This window comes from Emys orbicularis, chromosome 1, assembly GCF_028017835.1.
Source record: "Emys orbicularis isolate rEmyOrb1 chromosome 1, rEmyOrb1.hap1, whole genome shotgun sequence".
NCBI lineage: Eukaryota > Metazoa > Chordata > Testudines > Emydidae > Emys > Emys orbicularis.
In genome coordinates, this window is record NC_088683.1 from 31,886,732 (window position 1) to 31,902,721 (window position 15,990).

General features: G+C 41.4%; 1 protein-coding gene across 1 annotated transcript in view; it reads right to left on the bottom strand.

Moving 5' to 3' along the window:
* Positions 1 to 2,296: 2,296 nt before the first annotated feature.
* LRRK2 (leucine rich repeat kinase 2) overlaps positions 2,297 to 15,990 on the bottom strand; it is a 139,962-nt gene continuing 126,268 nt past the window's right edge. The window contains exons 45-51 of the mRNA XM_065423787.1: positions 12,182 to 12,375; positions 11,824 to 11,896; positions 11,372 to 11,556; positions 10,048 to 10,200; positions 8,286 to 8,494; positions 3,176 to 3,247; positions 2,297 to 2,418 (exon numbers count right to left, since the gene is read on the bottom strand). Of these exons, the coding sequence (XP_065279859.1) occupies positions 2,297 to 2,418; positions 3,176 to 3,247; positions 8,286 to 8,494; positions 10,048 to 10,200; positions 11,372 to 11,556; positions 11,824 to 11,896; positions 12,182 to 12,375 (1,008 nt within the window). The remainder of the gene's footprint in view (positions 2,419 to 3,175; positions 3,248 to 8,285; positions 8,495 to 10,047; positions 10,201 to 11,371; positions 11,557 to 11,823; positions 11,897 to 12,181; positions 12,376 to 15,990) is intronic.

Below are 15,990 nucleotides of genomic sequence, written 5' to 3' on the forward strand. Positions count from 1 at the left end.
TAGGGATGGGTCATTTGCCCTCCTGTCCTTGGACCAGAAGAAGGCGTTGAACAGGGTGGACCACGAGTATCTCCTGGGCACTCTGCAGGCATTTGGCTTTGGGCCCCAGTTTGCGGGTTTTCTTCAGCTGCTGTACACTTCTGCTGGGTGTTTGGTCAAGCTCAACTGGACCCTGACCGAACCCATCAGCTTCAGGTGAGAGGTGCGTCAAGGCTGTCTGCTGTCAGGCAAGTTGTATACTCTGGCCATCGAGCCCTTCCCCTGTCTCCTCTGCAGGAGGCTGATGGGGTTGGTGGCCGGAAAGCATCGGCCTCTGGCCAGGCACCCAGCTCTGAAGGCAGCGTAGCTGCCCTCAACAGTGGAGAAGTAATGATGGCAATACCATGAACACCCCTCCCCACAATAGGCTTGTGACCCCCTTTTGAGTCAGGACCACCAATCTGAGAAATGCTGTGTACTTTTGTGTACTTTTTACCCTATACTATAGGGTAAAAGTTACACAAAAAGACCAGATTTCACAGTCCATGACACAATTTTCATGGCTGCGAATTTGATAGGCTCCTGCACATAAGCGGTCAGGCCCCAGCTATATAGAAATGCTGTGAGAAATAAAGCATACTATTGGAAAATTGTCCGTGAAAATGTATATCCACAAAATAGTGTTCCAATAAATAGATACAAGGCTTACACTTCAACATGATTTATAAACTGATTTCAGCACGTGAAATAACATTAGATATTTAAGTTTATTTCTTTATGATAAAAATAATGTATTTTTTGCATTATAAAATCCCATATAAATAGCATTATTCATAGCACATAATACAACACAAACACATTATAAACAGTGCACATATGAAAAGAATCCGAATAGCCAAACATTGATTCATTTTGAGAAGGTTCTATGCTCTCTGTTATCCTATTTTGGGAATTATTTATAACTGTAAAAGACTGGAGGGAGGGGGACTTGTTTGGTGGCAACACCTTGCTCTGCTGCACAGCTTTGGGTTTTTTGTTCCCTGGCATTGCAGGCTTGTTATGGTGAAGATGCTCTTGGTCTTAGGGATCAAGACACGTGGCTGTGGTATGAAGGACAGAAGTAAGGCACTGAGTCATGCTGTCAGACAATTGGGTTAATGGATATAGAGCAATAAAATGGTATCTCCAGAATAAAGGTAGGTGTGTGTGTGAGCAGTCTCACAGTGGGGTTACACAAGGCAAGAAGTAGCCCATTCTTGGATGCCTGCAGGCTCCACTACATACTACAAAAATATCAATATAAGGGCTCATAACAAGGCTGAATGGTAAACTTTGCACACATGGTAAATATGAATACTATAGTTTTCATTCTTTTTCAGACTGAGATAGGCAAACTGGACAATTCTATTGCGTGAATACTCCATAGGCACTTTATAGCTACCTGAGAAGCACCATGTCATACCACATTCTGTGTACTATTTACAGCAACATTCAGAACTAGAATTTTACCCTGCGTTCTCTTGACCATGCAAAGGGAGTTGTAGAATTACATGTGTGAATGTGTTATGAAACAATAGTGTTTCTATTAATGAGATTGCATTGCCCAGTGCCAGGCATACACTCATAGTCAAAAAAAGGCACTATCTTCACAGACACTTTCATTCTGAATTTTGTCTTTGCTGTTGCAGTGCACAGCCTTTTATGAACAGACTGAAAACTGCCAAACTCTAATGTACATAGGAAAGAAAAAAGCCTGACCTATTCAGCCTGTGCTTTGTAAATTAGGCTGTATACATTTCACTAACTAGCTGTACTATCCATCAGATAATGGACAATGTTTTCTTTCATATAATCAAAATTATTAAATATGAGTTTAACTAATAACATTAACCATCAGTAAAGTTCACCTATGCAGGCAGCAGACTATCTAGTGAGGCCTAAACGTTGCTCTGATTTACAGTGTCAACTTAATGAAGTTACTCTGCATATAGATGGATGTAACTAGGAGCAGAATCTAATCCTCTGGAGTTACTCTGGATTTATGCTGGTGTAACCAAAATCAGAAACATACCAATAAAGATACTTTGGATTTATACCAGTGTGGCTGAAAGCAGATTGAGTGAATAGTTTTGACTCCTTCAAAATATTATAAATCAAAATATTATAAATAAAAACATTCCTTATTTCTTCTGATATTTCATGATTTTGAGGGATGACCATCACTTCCCTTTGTTTCTTAAACAAAAAAGTAATGCAATATATAGTAAAAGTTTAAACCAATGGGAAACAAGGTGACTCTCCACTTGTCTAGGGTTCCTTAATCCAAAGAAAAATTTCTCATTTTTTCTGCTAATTCCTGTCTCACTTCAATGTGCTTTTTCAGGTTTTGTACTTCATGGGGCAGCTTAATGTCCCACACAGACATACACGACTGCAGCTCTGTAAAAATAATTTTAAAAAACATTGAAAAGTACTACACAGATACAATTATTGCATTACAAATGTGATTCTGCTGCTTTGTTTTTAATTACAGTCAGAAATAATAGATCTGGAAATGTAAATGAGCTTTAGCGTAAATGAGAATCAGGCCCAAATCATTAAAATAGAATTAAAACAGATCTGAACCCTACATTTACTATGGCTCAGATTATATTGGGTGTGAGCCCAGTCCCGCAACCCTTATGCAGGGAGTAAGTCCTGTCTTCTCGAAGCAGTCTCACTGGTTTCAGTGGAGTAAGGGGATGAAAGGACTACTTGCGTGAAAAAGGCTTGCGGGATAAGGCTTCCTAGTCTCAATTCTGATTACTGTAGGTATAATTTTGGATATTGTTACATACAGTAAAGAGGCAAAGGATTTTATTACAGTTATAATCAGGGACCCTTAAAAGAGGTTCTGGTTCAGTTAGAATTTTGAGCAAAGGTTTGTCTGGTTCTTCTTTTATCCAAATCAACCCATCCCTAATATCACATTTAATTTTATATTAATATGCCATTGTTATATTTTACAGGCTCAATTTGGCAGGAGTCTAGAAACACACAGACAACAATAAATCACCACAAAGCTGCAATGAAAATATATCAAATGATATAATCAAATTCCTAACAGACATCTTAAAAAAAAAAAAAAAAAAAAAAAAGAGTACAGTATTTTTTACAACATAAGTAATATGGATTAGTAAAATAAATTACCAGATACCTTTCTGATGTTTGTTGTCTTCATTACATTTATAGCAGTACCCCAAAACCAGCATGACGTTCTTGAGGCTCCCTTTTCAAAAATAAAATGTTAGATTTTAATTTTAACTAGCACTTGGATTTCACTTCATTTAAGAGCAGAAGAAGCAGATTCCATGCACCATTGAAAGAACAGAAAGCAGATTTCAGTAAACTAATGCATATTATACATTTTACTGTTAAAAAAAAATCAAAATTCAACATTACCAATCAAAGTGACATGAAAAAATGCAGTGTGTGTGTGTGTGTGTGTACGTGTGCGCGCGCCCCCATTTAATATGAGGGATTTATCAAAGATCAAGGACAAATTACATAAATATTGTAAATCATTTACCTTCATTTACACCCATCCAGCCTCACTGGGTAGAGTAAAGAAAAAAATGCAGTGAAAATATGTTAAAGTTTTATGAATGTGGGTGTGAGGACAGGCTTCGTCCCTGTGTCTTATGGAGCATATATAAGGCTGGATTTTGGTTTATTACCAAATCTGGGATTGTGGAAGGTTTAAGGGGCCATGCTGGGAGTCCCAGGAGGGCTTCTGCCTGAATCAGCCAAAATTCCTCTTGGGTCTCGCAGGGAGTGCTTGCTAGAGCAGCAGTTATCCCACTATGAAAATACACAGTGCACCCTCCTCGTGCTGGGCTAGCTCTGCCCGCTATGGGTGACTGACGTCTGGAACAGTGTGCCTGTCCCCTTCTGGATTGTACAGATTTCCCATTTCAGGATTCTAGGTAAGCACAGTATGCATTTTTGTTACAGAAAACCGTTAGAGGAAATTCTGGGTTATCAGTGTATACAGTTAATGTAAACAGGTTGTAAAGAAGATGCTGTTTGTGAATACACTACAGATTGCCAAAAGTTTAAAAAAAAGAAAAAATCAAAATGGCAGTGAAGTGAGAATTTTTGGCGACGATGCCATGTTCAGTTTTTAGTGTTGAAGCATGGAAGGATATGAACTTTTATTAAACTCACAGTACAAACAGAGCAGACTAAGGATGTCTACACAGCTGCTGGCAGGTGTGATTCCCAGCGTGGGTAGACATACACATGAGCTAAAAATAGCTGTGTGGCCACGGCACCATGGGCAGAGACTTGGGCTAGCCACCCAAGTACAATCCTGCCCACGGCATGTATGCGGGTGGCTAGCCTGTGCCGCTACCTCCACACTGCTATTTTTAGGCACTAGCTCAAGCAGAGTTGGCAGGTGTAGGTCACCTGGCTCTGGGAGTTACATGTCCCAACTGCTATGTAGACATACCCTAAATGTTCTACCAAGTGACATGCTGTTAATCTTATTACATAATGGAAAATGCAGAAAACTAGTTAATTGTAATACAGAAGGCTCAGACTCAAACTTTAAGGCCAGAAGGGACCATTGTGATCATCTAGTCTGACCGGGGCGGATTAGGATTTGTGGGGCCCCTGGGTCAGAGCAAGTAAGGGGGGCCCCTCCCCACCCCTTCCAACTGCAGTCCCCACCCCAGGTGCTCCTGTGGAGTGGGTCAAGCCCCCATACCTGCACCCCACCCCACCCCACTCCGTCTGGTGCAGGGGGAGAGATGGGCGTGTGGAGCAAGGCAAGCCCCCGCGCCCTGACCCCCGGCTGGAGCGCTGTGGGGGCGGAGCGACTGCAGGGCAAGCTCCTGGTCCTGACCTCGCTCCACGGCAGGAGCGCCAGGCAGGTGAGGGGAGCAGGGTTGGGGCATGGGGCACACATTTTTCTGGGGTCCTTGGGCACAGGCCCCATTGGCCCAGTGGCTAATCCGCTAATCTGCCACGGAGTCTGATCTCCTGCACTTCACAGGCTTGCTCCTCTCCCTCTGATGTCTTCCTGCTTTGTCTATAGCACACTGGCACAGCAAATGATAGGAAAATACATCTGTGTATGTGTCAAAGAGCTCCTTACCCCCCTTTTGTAGGGGCTAGATAGCCAGTCTAGTTCATTGCTGTTACAGAACATCACCCATTTCACTCAGGAGTACAGATGGCCCATAATGTACACAATAGATCAAAATATACCTAGATTTGGGAAAATTTCAATCTGATCTGAACCTTGTAGCTTGGAACTATCCCTGTCTTAGCTTCCCTATACTCTTTCCCATAATGAACAGTTTCAACTATTCTCATGAGAGGGATTGAAGTATTAAGGGTCATGTTTTCAGTTGGACTGAGGCCCCGCCTCCCTGTCTGGAGATGTAAATTTGTGCTTGCAAAATGAACTGCAGATGTAAATCTGAATATCTGAACATCCTCTAACAACCCAATTGTCCTATTGTATCTATTAGTAGATTTCTGGAACCTATTTACAATAGTCACATGGAAAAATGAAATAATTTCACAATATTTGGGTAAATTCTATTCACCTGAAATATTTATATTTGATTGAAATATGTATTTTAATCTTGAAACTGAAACTATATTTGATACTGAAGTACTTTTCCCCTAGTTCCTTTTATCTCATACAAGCAATGTTCTATTATTGAAGAGTTACTCATAAGGCTTGGACTGTTTCCTATAATTCTCTTCAGAACTGTACAGTCTTTGCATTCAGGGGTAAAACACTTAAATAAATACATGGAAAAACTGACTAAAAAAAGTTGATTGTTAAAATAGACACAAAATTTAACCTAACTTCTTATATCTACAAAACTGTAAGTACACTGCATGGAGCACACAAAATTAAGCTCTTTATTTTAAACCATTATCTTTCCATATGCAGAATTTGATTTTTCTGGAGATTCAGGTGCCTGAAAACTAAGCATTTGAGAATCCAGGTTTAAAAATCAACAAATTAGTATTATTGTAAATGTACTCGTTAGGATCCTATCACTGTAGAATTCGACACCATTAAATAAAATAGCAGTGAATTATTATTAGGGCTACGATTTTGTCATGGAAGTCATGGAAGTCATGAAGTCACCTCTGGGCCCCCACCACCCCCAGCAGCTGGGAACTGCAGGGGCCCGAGCTCCCAGCCGCGGCGGGAAGCAGAGCTGCCCCGCAGCTCCGAGCTGGGGCAGTGGGGCTCAGGTGCCTGGAGTTCCCAGGCAGCAGGGAGACCCTGAGTTCCTGGCCACTGCAGGCAGCGGGACTCCGGGGAACTCTCAGCCGCCGTGTGTGGCGGGGGTGCCCTCCCTGTTGCCCTCCCAGTTGCCGCGGGTGCCCAGAGCACACAGCCACCGCGGGCAGCCAGGGTGCCCAGGAGCTGCCGTGGGCAGTCGGGGTGCCCCAGAGCTCCGAGCCACCACAGGTTATGGGGGTGTGCTGAGCTCCAAGCCACTGCAGGTGGCAGGGGGTTACCTGAGCTTGGGTGATGGGGGGACCCTGCAGCTCCCAGCCAGGCCCCTGCAGTTCCTCACTTTGTAATGCATATTTTTAGTAAAAGTCAGGTTATGGGCTTCCGTGAATTTTTCTTTATTACCTGTGATCTGTCCGTGACTTTTACTAAAAATATACAAAATTTTAGCCATACTTATTATTTACAGTGTAACAAGGGGCTAACGTTGTAACTATAAGGACTACAGAGAAGAGAAATATCTAATACTGACTTTCTAATAATTAATATTTAGCTGGCACTCTGTCATCTAGAGACCTAAGTACTCTATACAACTGCTGTTATAGGCCCTGATCTTGCAAATGGATGCCATGTGTCTCTGGACAGGGTCAGGGGTTCATGGAAGCCATTGTATTTATAGGATTGGGGCCATAGTTAAAAAAGCAACAATGGAAAAACACCTTCTTCTCAGTCAACCTATGTGCTCTCTGCTTCCTTTATGAAAATAAACTTTTTTTATTGCTTGAAGCACTGCAGAGCCAATACATTTTGAAGGGTTAGTCACAGTGAACTGAAATTTATTCTGCCTTATGAATCATCATCATCATCATCGCCAGCTAAGTCTGATTGTAGAGTATATTTAATAGAGTCAGTGATGCAGAAAGAAAATAGATTGGGTTTTCAGATCCCAGGTTAAATTTACAGTGATGCCAATGAGAAGATATCAGAGCTTTAAAGTATGGAATTAACTAACAGGAATATAGTAAGTGTGGGAACTCCACAACGTTAACTTTAGAGTCACTTTTCCTACTATGGGCATGCTTTATTCCATGCTGACACTGGAGATGCAGCTCAGGGGTGTTTCTTAGAAGGTGAATGTAGTCCATGTGCAGAATCCCAGAGTATTTTATTATAATACATATACCTAAGTTTTCCATCCCTATAATGGAATTGTAACAGCACTATAATGTATTGTAACCTGGGGATGTCTAGATTAGTCTGGGCGACACAGAAGAACAGTGGGGATGGAGAAAATTACCATACCCCAAATCTGACCCCTCTGCACATGTGCTCTTGTGGCTACGTGTAAAGCAGAAGTAACTCCTTTAAAACCACCCACCTTCAGTCCCTGCTTCCACAGTGGCTCATAGAGGTGGCCATGGCAACAGGAGCAGCTCATACATACAAAGCTGTAGGCTCTGACAGCAGCCCCCTAACCCAAGTTTCTATTCTCTGCTCCTACTTCACACAGCTGAATTGCAAGCTGCACATGTAACTCTGCCCTATGGAGGCACCAATTAGAGTTCTGCTGAGTGGGAACTGAGAGTGGGCGCCACAAATCAAATAAGCAAAAAAGAATGATTATGTATAATCTTGTTGCTTTCTACATACATTTTCACAGAGAGAGAGAGACAGTGAGAGAGAGAGAGAGAGAGAAGGAAAAAGGGAGAGAATGAAAAAAGAGAAAACAGGCAGACAGAACAGGAGAAATAAAATGAACAGAAGGATGGTGGCAAGTGTGCGGGGGGCATGGCACAAAAGGGGCGTGAGCGAGATGCGACTGGTCACAAGTGGAGCTTTCCTAGAAAAAGTGCGGGAGCCACTGCTGTCACATCTAGCACCAGTAGCACATTCTTTGGTATTTACTCACATAAGGATTTAGATTGGTTAGATTAAACATGCAAATAGAATAGAGTGAATGAAAAAAATGAATATTCTAATTAGTTCACGGAATGTCATGTCAAACAGGAATTGTCAATAATTCTATAATGAAAGATTGTTTCTTTTGAATATTTACCTAGCTGGGCTGTCAGCATGACTCGAACAGAGTCGCAAAAATCGTGTATTATTCGTATAGGACGACGTGTTGTTAAATCAAGCAGCAGGATATGTCCTCCCCCTGTTCCTATCCAGAGGGCAGAATTTTTTTGTAGACAGATGGTCTTCACTCTTCCAGAATAAGCCACTGTATGTTTTGATTCTTTATTTAGTTTCACCACTTCCTCCCTAAAAATATGAAGAGATTTTGTATTAAAAATTGCTTGCATGCATGGATATTTCATTGGATAATTGCTAAGTTGATGCCCTTGCACGGGACAAAATATTTTAAATCTGGTGTCAATGCAGACTGTATGAATCCCAACCTAAGAAACTTCCTTAAATTAAACTAGTTGGGAAGAAACTACTGAAGTTTTAAGAACCATCAGTCTTAACTTGGGCAACCTGAACAGGGCTTTAAATTGGACACGGGTAGCTCTTCTTTCTTTTTGACTCTCAAAGCTGTATTTGAATAATTCCCTGTTCTAGTCTTTAAAAGGGAATGCTACTGCTCATGACAGCATGAGAATGAAACAGACTTGACATACAGCACTCCTTTTCACCAGCTTTGTTAGGTGGGAAGATAAGTGTGTTCAAAGAGTTAAATTAACTAGGCTTGTGTAGCCTAGCAGGAGGTAATTTGAGGATGGGGACTCTATTTTAAGGTATTTTGGTTACCAATCTAATTAGTACTGTTTATGGATTGGGGATAAGAGAAACTCAGAAATGAAACCTTCCCTTCCATATTCTAAATTCTCTCCTATATGAAAAAGAAAGACTGGCAGAGGGTGGGGAAGAGAAATCCCTGTACAGACCAAAAGAAATTAAAACACCCTCCCCTGCCAAAAAATGCAATCCCTTCAGGTGCCAGGATTTCCTCTTGCAATGTGCTAATACGAGTAATTTTATCAGCACGAGTAGATTTATTTTCAATTAATGTACATACATATAGTTGTGTGTACCATATGTGTGTAGTTGTATATATTTGCATATAGTATATGTGTTATAGTTATGGTCCCCAGAGGATCCAGTATGGGCATTTTATACATTGGAGGAAAAGCTACTACATCATGGATTAATACTAATGGTGATCACTTCTGGCATCTTAGAATCTCTTTTCTTGAAGGCAGAAGCCGTGAGCTGTTGAGTATCTCCTGGGTAACTCCTGATATGCCCTCATCTCAGCGTCACACTCTCACAGTTTCTTGAGTTCACAATGGGATTTGAGGGCACTCAAAAGGCCCAGAGGCATTTAATACCTTGCAGGGTTAGGCTCTGAAGGACAGGAGCAATAGATAGCAAAATTAAACCACCCTATCTGAAATTCTGAGATATGTTGCCTGTGTTCTCAATCTGGGCATGGAGCAAAGGGTGGGAGATAATAATGTTACCTAACTATCCTATGTCAGTCCATAGCTGTGATGGCATGGACAGGAGTCCCACAGAGTTAAAGCATTAATCTGGGGTTACATGTAGTCAGTGAAATAAACATTTGGTGTAAAATTAATAGAAGCTCAAGAATGAAGGCCATGGAAAAATCCTGAGAGCCTGCCTGGACCAGTCCAAAACTTAGGACCAGAAGAGGGGAAAGAAAAGCCATGCCTGACAACAGAACTGGTCTCACCAGTGATTCCCTTCCCCACTACCCCCAAAATGTGAAGTTTTTCACTAGACAATCTCCCAGAAGAATCCACTATTCATCTATTACACACAACACCAACAGTATAAAATAAGACACTTACTTTAGAAAATGTGCACAGTCAATTAGTTCACAAAGTTTCTCTGTTTTCTTATCCCAAACTTCCACAAAATGGCTGTTTTTCTTAGCCAAGTAGATGGATTTGTCCACTGCTATTGAAATAATGTTTGCATCACTGTAAGCCTTGTGACAGAATCTAAGAAAGAGGAAAAAAAATATTAAATGTATACTATATTCCTAATAGGTAAGCTCTGCCTACAATTACAGACCCACGAAGCCTAAAAACAAAGTGGGCCTGGATCAATTTAAAAATAAAGGATCTGATCTGAATGTTTACAATCTGTGGAGTTACACCAGTATAAAACCATTTTAAGTGAGATCAGATTCAGGCCTATAATGTAACTATTGGTCCAAGATATGGGAAATCTTAATGTGCTTGCTCCTGCTCCCAACCAAGTCAATGGATGTTTTACCACTGAATTCTGTGGAAGCAGAACCAAGTTCAGTATCTATTAACAAATTTTCCCTAAACATATTTGTCAGGTCACAACAGAGCAAACACCGCTTCTTCCTATTCTAACAAAGGGCCAGATCCTGCAAGCTGCTAAGGACTTTTGACTTCTTTTGGAGAGCTGCTCAGCACAACACAGGGCCAGACCCAAAATGGGTGCAGCCTGATTCTGCCCAGTCTGCTTTACTTCTGTTTTTAACTCTAGTAGCAACCTTTTTGAGTACTTAGTAATTTGAATCTCTTACAAATCCCATGATTGTGCAAACTTTTATCATAATATCTCTGCAATTTGAAAAGAGCATCCTTCTGCCTCACTGATTTGGGGTGAGGACTGTACGCTCAACAACTTCAGCCTCACAGTCTGATACATGAATAAGACCTTTGGTATCTTCATCACAATAAAATTTTAGCCTCTTAATAATTAGAGGTGAGGAATTATATGCAATGTATGTATATTGGGCAAAGACGTATACACATACCTTAGAAGTATAATTATATAGGGTAAATCCTATGCTCAATGCATGTACATGGCTCTCAATGAAATAAATCGGAGTTGAGCAAATTCTTCCCATGTGTGCATTTGCCCAATAGCATTTATACATTCATAAAACATACATCTACTTCTGCCACATTTGTAAAATAAAAATGCATACTACTTAATGTTTGCTTTAAAACTAGAACAAATACCTTAAGTATCAGTTGATCTTTTATTTTTTTTAAATATTATTAAAGGAAAAAAATGGAAATAAGGTATTTACAAAGAACAAGCAATAGGACAGGATTCTCAAACAAAACACTGACAGAAAATGTTAATGAAAACAAGAAGAACCAAATTACATTAGTATAAAAGACTCACAGCTGACTTGTCTTTGTCTCAATCAGTTTTTGAATAGATATATCACCAGATAATGATATGATCTTTGTTCCACAGCTTCCCCAGACTATATTTTTTTCAGATGCACATGTGGATTCACTTAAGCACATAAGTGGTGTGCTGACATTCCCTATAGTTAAGATCTTCAAAGGTGCTGCACCCTTGCACTGTAAGAAGAAAATATACCCTCCATTAGAAACATACAGTATATACTTATACAAGGCAACTTAGAAATTGACAAACCAAACATAGAACACATACAGGGCCAGATTTTCTATACCTTTATAACACCTTTGTGCCACTGGGTTTTGGTTTCAGCAACCCCCCCCCCTTTTTTTTTTGGTAAACTGCATGAAAGAAAGCTATTAGAAGTAGTTACTTTACATATTACTGATTACGTTTTTTAAAGGGAGTACTATATATGTTAAATTTACCTTTACTACTTGGTCTTCAAAAACTGCTACTTTGCCATCAGCTGTTCCCACCAGAAAAAAATTCTTCTGTTTGCTGAAATGAAATTATAAATTCCAGAATTGCCTCATGAAAGGACGTTCATTAAAGAAGATTTAAAAACAGAAGTGTCTGGCAGATCAGAGGTTTTATTGGTCACTAAAAGTGAACAGAGGGCCCCATGTCCAAAAATAAGCATTTAAGCTCTGCCTGTGAGCAAGTAACACATGTACAAAGTATGCAGCTTCAGGCACAATACATGTACCACCACCCATTTTGTGAATATTGCTGTGAAGTCAGATTTCAAAATGTAGCCCATAATGTTTAAACTCTAAATGATACCTTTGCTTTGAAAAAAAGTTGCAGTATAAACAGGTAACAGAATCTGACATTTTCTGAAGATGGTGTTTGTTTTTTCCATCTTCTGTATTAAATGCCCACAGGGAACCAGACTGTGTTCCTGCCACAACCCAGTTTTCTTTCTCTGTAGGAAGAGTCACTAAAGCCAAACACAAGATTCTTCCATCTGCAATGTCCTGTGTCAAGAAAAAATAATTAAAAGCAGCCTGGTTATTTTTCAGCAAGGATTACACTACTGAATTGCATAAAGTAAAAACACTAGGCCCTTCTGGGAAAATGGCCTTTCTTCCCCATGGAAAGAAATCCCCAATTAGCAGAAGATACTTTCAACTTTTCCTCTGGCAACCTCTGGCATTCAAAATCCTGAAAATAAATGATTCATAAATAGCTATGATCCATGGCAGGCTGATGCCATGCCTGTCCTTTTAAGAATGCACCATCTGTCTGCCCAATGCTGTGAGAAGGCCAGCATGGTGATCTAACACATTAATTAACTAACTACCAGGAACCAGCGGCGGCTCCAGGCACCAGCACTCCAAGCGCATGCCTGGGGCAGCAAGCTGCAGGGGGCGCCCTGCCAGTCCCTGCGAGGGCAGCAGTCAGGCAGCCTTCGACGGCTTGCCTGCGGGGGGTCCGCTGGTCCCGTGGATTTGGCGGCAATTCGGCGGCGGGTACGCCGAAGCCGCAGGACCGGCAGACCTCCCGCAGGCATGCCGCCGAATCCGTGGGACCGGGGGACCTCCCGCAGGTAAGCCGCCGAAGGCAGCCTGCCTGCCGTGCTTGGGGCGGCAAAAAAGCTCATAAAAACAACAAGGAGTCTGGTGGCACCTTAAAGACTAACAGATTTATTTGGGCATAAGCTTTCGTGGGTAAAAACCTCACTTCTTCGGATGCATCAGTGTGAGGTTTTTACCCAAGAAAGCTTATGCCCAAATAAATCTGTTAGTCTTTAAGGTGCCACCAGACTCCTTGTTGTTTTTGTAGATACAGACTAACACGGCTACCCCCGATACATAAAAAAGCTCATGCCGCCCCTGCCAGGAACACATACATTCTCAGCATATAGCAGCTAATGAAGATCTGAAAGCTGTTAGAGGAGCAAAGAAATGGAACTGCACTTATGGTACTTTCTGTGGCAGTTTAAATGATGGAAATAAAGCACAGATCTAAATATTTCATTTAAAAAAATCCCGCCCTCCCCCCAGAAAGCAGCAGTTTCAAATGTAACACAGTATCTGCTATCTCATGCCTGTGTCTCACTACTGTCTATTGTGTCACAGAAATCCTTCTTTTAATATGCTCTGTGATGAGTCATATCCAGTGCTGGTAGTGAAACACGTGCAACTTTGCATACCTAGCCTGGGTAATCCAGCTTCCAGTTTGCAAATCTTGTGACAATATTGGATATGAGAACTCCAGAAACTAAATGGAGACATTTGGTGGGTGCATCCCACGGCAGTGAGAGTCTCCTAAGAGGAGTGGGAATTACAGGAAATTGTATTGGCATGGAGGGTTATCAGGATTATTGGTCTGTGTTCTGGCCTCAGTGCAAAAAGGCTGAGGGTTGGCGTACAGCCAGCCCACTGGAAGAAAGAAATGCACTGGTGGTAGGACAATATTGTGAGGGGTGTTGGATGGACAGGAGGGAGGAGAAGATGATCACAGAATGATAGAAATGTAGAGCTGGAAGGAACCTTGAAAGATCATCAAGTCTAGATCCCAGCGGCTTTTCCCCTGCTCTGTATTCCATAAGCTAACCAGCTTCACTTGTCAGGAAGTCCCATGATAACACTGGTCTACAATTTTTGAGAAGTCGTCTGCTTCAGAGATAAAATGTGCTATTTATTATGTATTTTGATGTGCTGAATTCAAATATGATAATTAAAACAACTGATTGGCTACTGTTTCTAAGATATTTAAGTTTTTACATTTTATGTCTATGTATATTGTGTAGATAGTAGAGTTTTAATCATAAATTGTAAACCTAGGTCTTTTCATGTGTTTATGGTTGCTTTACATGATAATATTTCACCTGTCCTGTTTATGTAACACTTTAAAAATCAGCAAAAGGGTTATATCAATAAAATTGATTATGAAACAAAAGGCAAAACACTATTCTGTACATAGTTTAGTCCTATTCAGTGTCTACTAGGCGCTTCTTGGCTTGTCTCTTGTATTCATTAAATGGAGCATCTCTTGTCACTGTCCAGCAATAGTCTGCAAGCATTGATGGGCTCCATTTGCCCTGATAGCGTTTCTCCATTGTTACAATGTCCTGGTGAAATCACTCGCCGTGCTCGTCGCTCACTGCTCCGCAGTTCGGTGGAAAAAAATCTAGATGAGAGTGCAAAAAATGTATCTTTAGTGACATGTTGCAACCAGGCCTTTTGTATGCCTTGAGGAGGTTTTCCACCAACAACCTGTAGTTGTCTGCCTTGTTGTTTCCGAGAAAATTTATTGCCACTAACTGGAAGGCTTTCCATGCCGTCTTTTCCTTGCCACGCAGTGCATGGTCAAATGCATCATCTCGAAGAAGTTCACGAATCTGAGGACCAACAAAGACACCTTCCTTTATCTTAGCTTCACTTAACCTTGGAAATTTTCCACGGAGGTACTTGAAAGCTGCTTGTGTTTTGTCAATGGCCTTGACAAAGTTCTTCATCAGACCCAGCTTGATGTGTAAAGGTGGTAACAAAATCTTCCTTGATTCAACAAGTGGTGGATGCTGAACACTTTTCCTCCCAGGCTCCAATGACTGTCGGAGTGGCCAATCTTTCTTGATGTAGTGGGAATCCCTTGCATGACTATCCCATTCGCAGAGAAAACAGCAGTACTTTGTGTATCCAGTCTGCAGACCAAGCAAGAGAGCAACAACCTTCAAATCGCCACAAAGCTGCCACTGATGTTGGTCCTAGTTTATGCACCTCAAAAGTTGTTTCATGTTGTCATAGGTTTCCTTCATATGGACTGCATGACCAACTGGAATTGATGGCAAAACATTGCCATTATGCAGTAAAACAGCTTTAAGACTCGTCTTCGATGAATCACTGAACAGTCTCCACTCATCTGGATCGTGAACGATGTTGAGGGCTGCCATCACACCATCAATGTTGTTGCAGGCTACAAGATCACCTTCCATGAAGAAGAATGGGACAAGATCCTTTTGACGGTCACGGAACATGGAAACCCTAACATCACCTGCCAGGAGATTCCACTGCTGTAGTCTGGAGCCCAACAGCTCTGCCTTACTCTTGGGTAGTTCCAAATCCCTGACAAGGTCATTCAGTTCACCTTGTGTTCTGAGGTGTGGTTCAGAGGAGGAGGATGGGAGAAAATGTGGGTCCTGTGACATTGATGGTTCAGGACCAGAAGTTTCATCCTCTTCCTCGTCTGACTCAAGTGAGAATGATTCTGGTGCATCAGGAACCGGCAGTCCTTCTCCGTGGGGTACTGGGTGTATAGCTGATGGAATGTTTGGATAATGCACTGTCCACTTTTTCTTCTTTGACACACCTTTCCCAACTGGAGGCACCATGCAGAAGTAACAATTGCTGGTATGATCTGTTGGCTCTCTCCAAATCATTGGCACTGCAAAAGGCATAGATTTCCTTTTCCTGTTCAACCACTGGCGAAGATTTGTTGCACAAGTGTTGCAGCATATGTGTGGGGTCCACCTCTTGTCCTGATCTCCAATTTTGCAGCCAAAATAAAGGTGATAGGCTTTCTTAACCATAGTGGTTATACTGCGCTTTTGTGATGCAAAAGTCACTTCATCACAAACATAGCAGAAG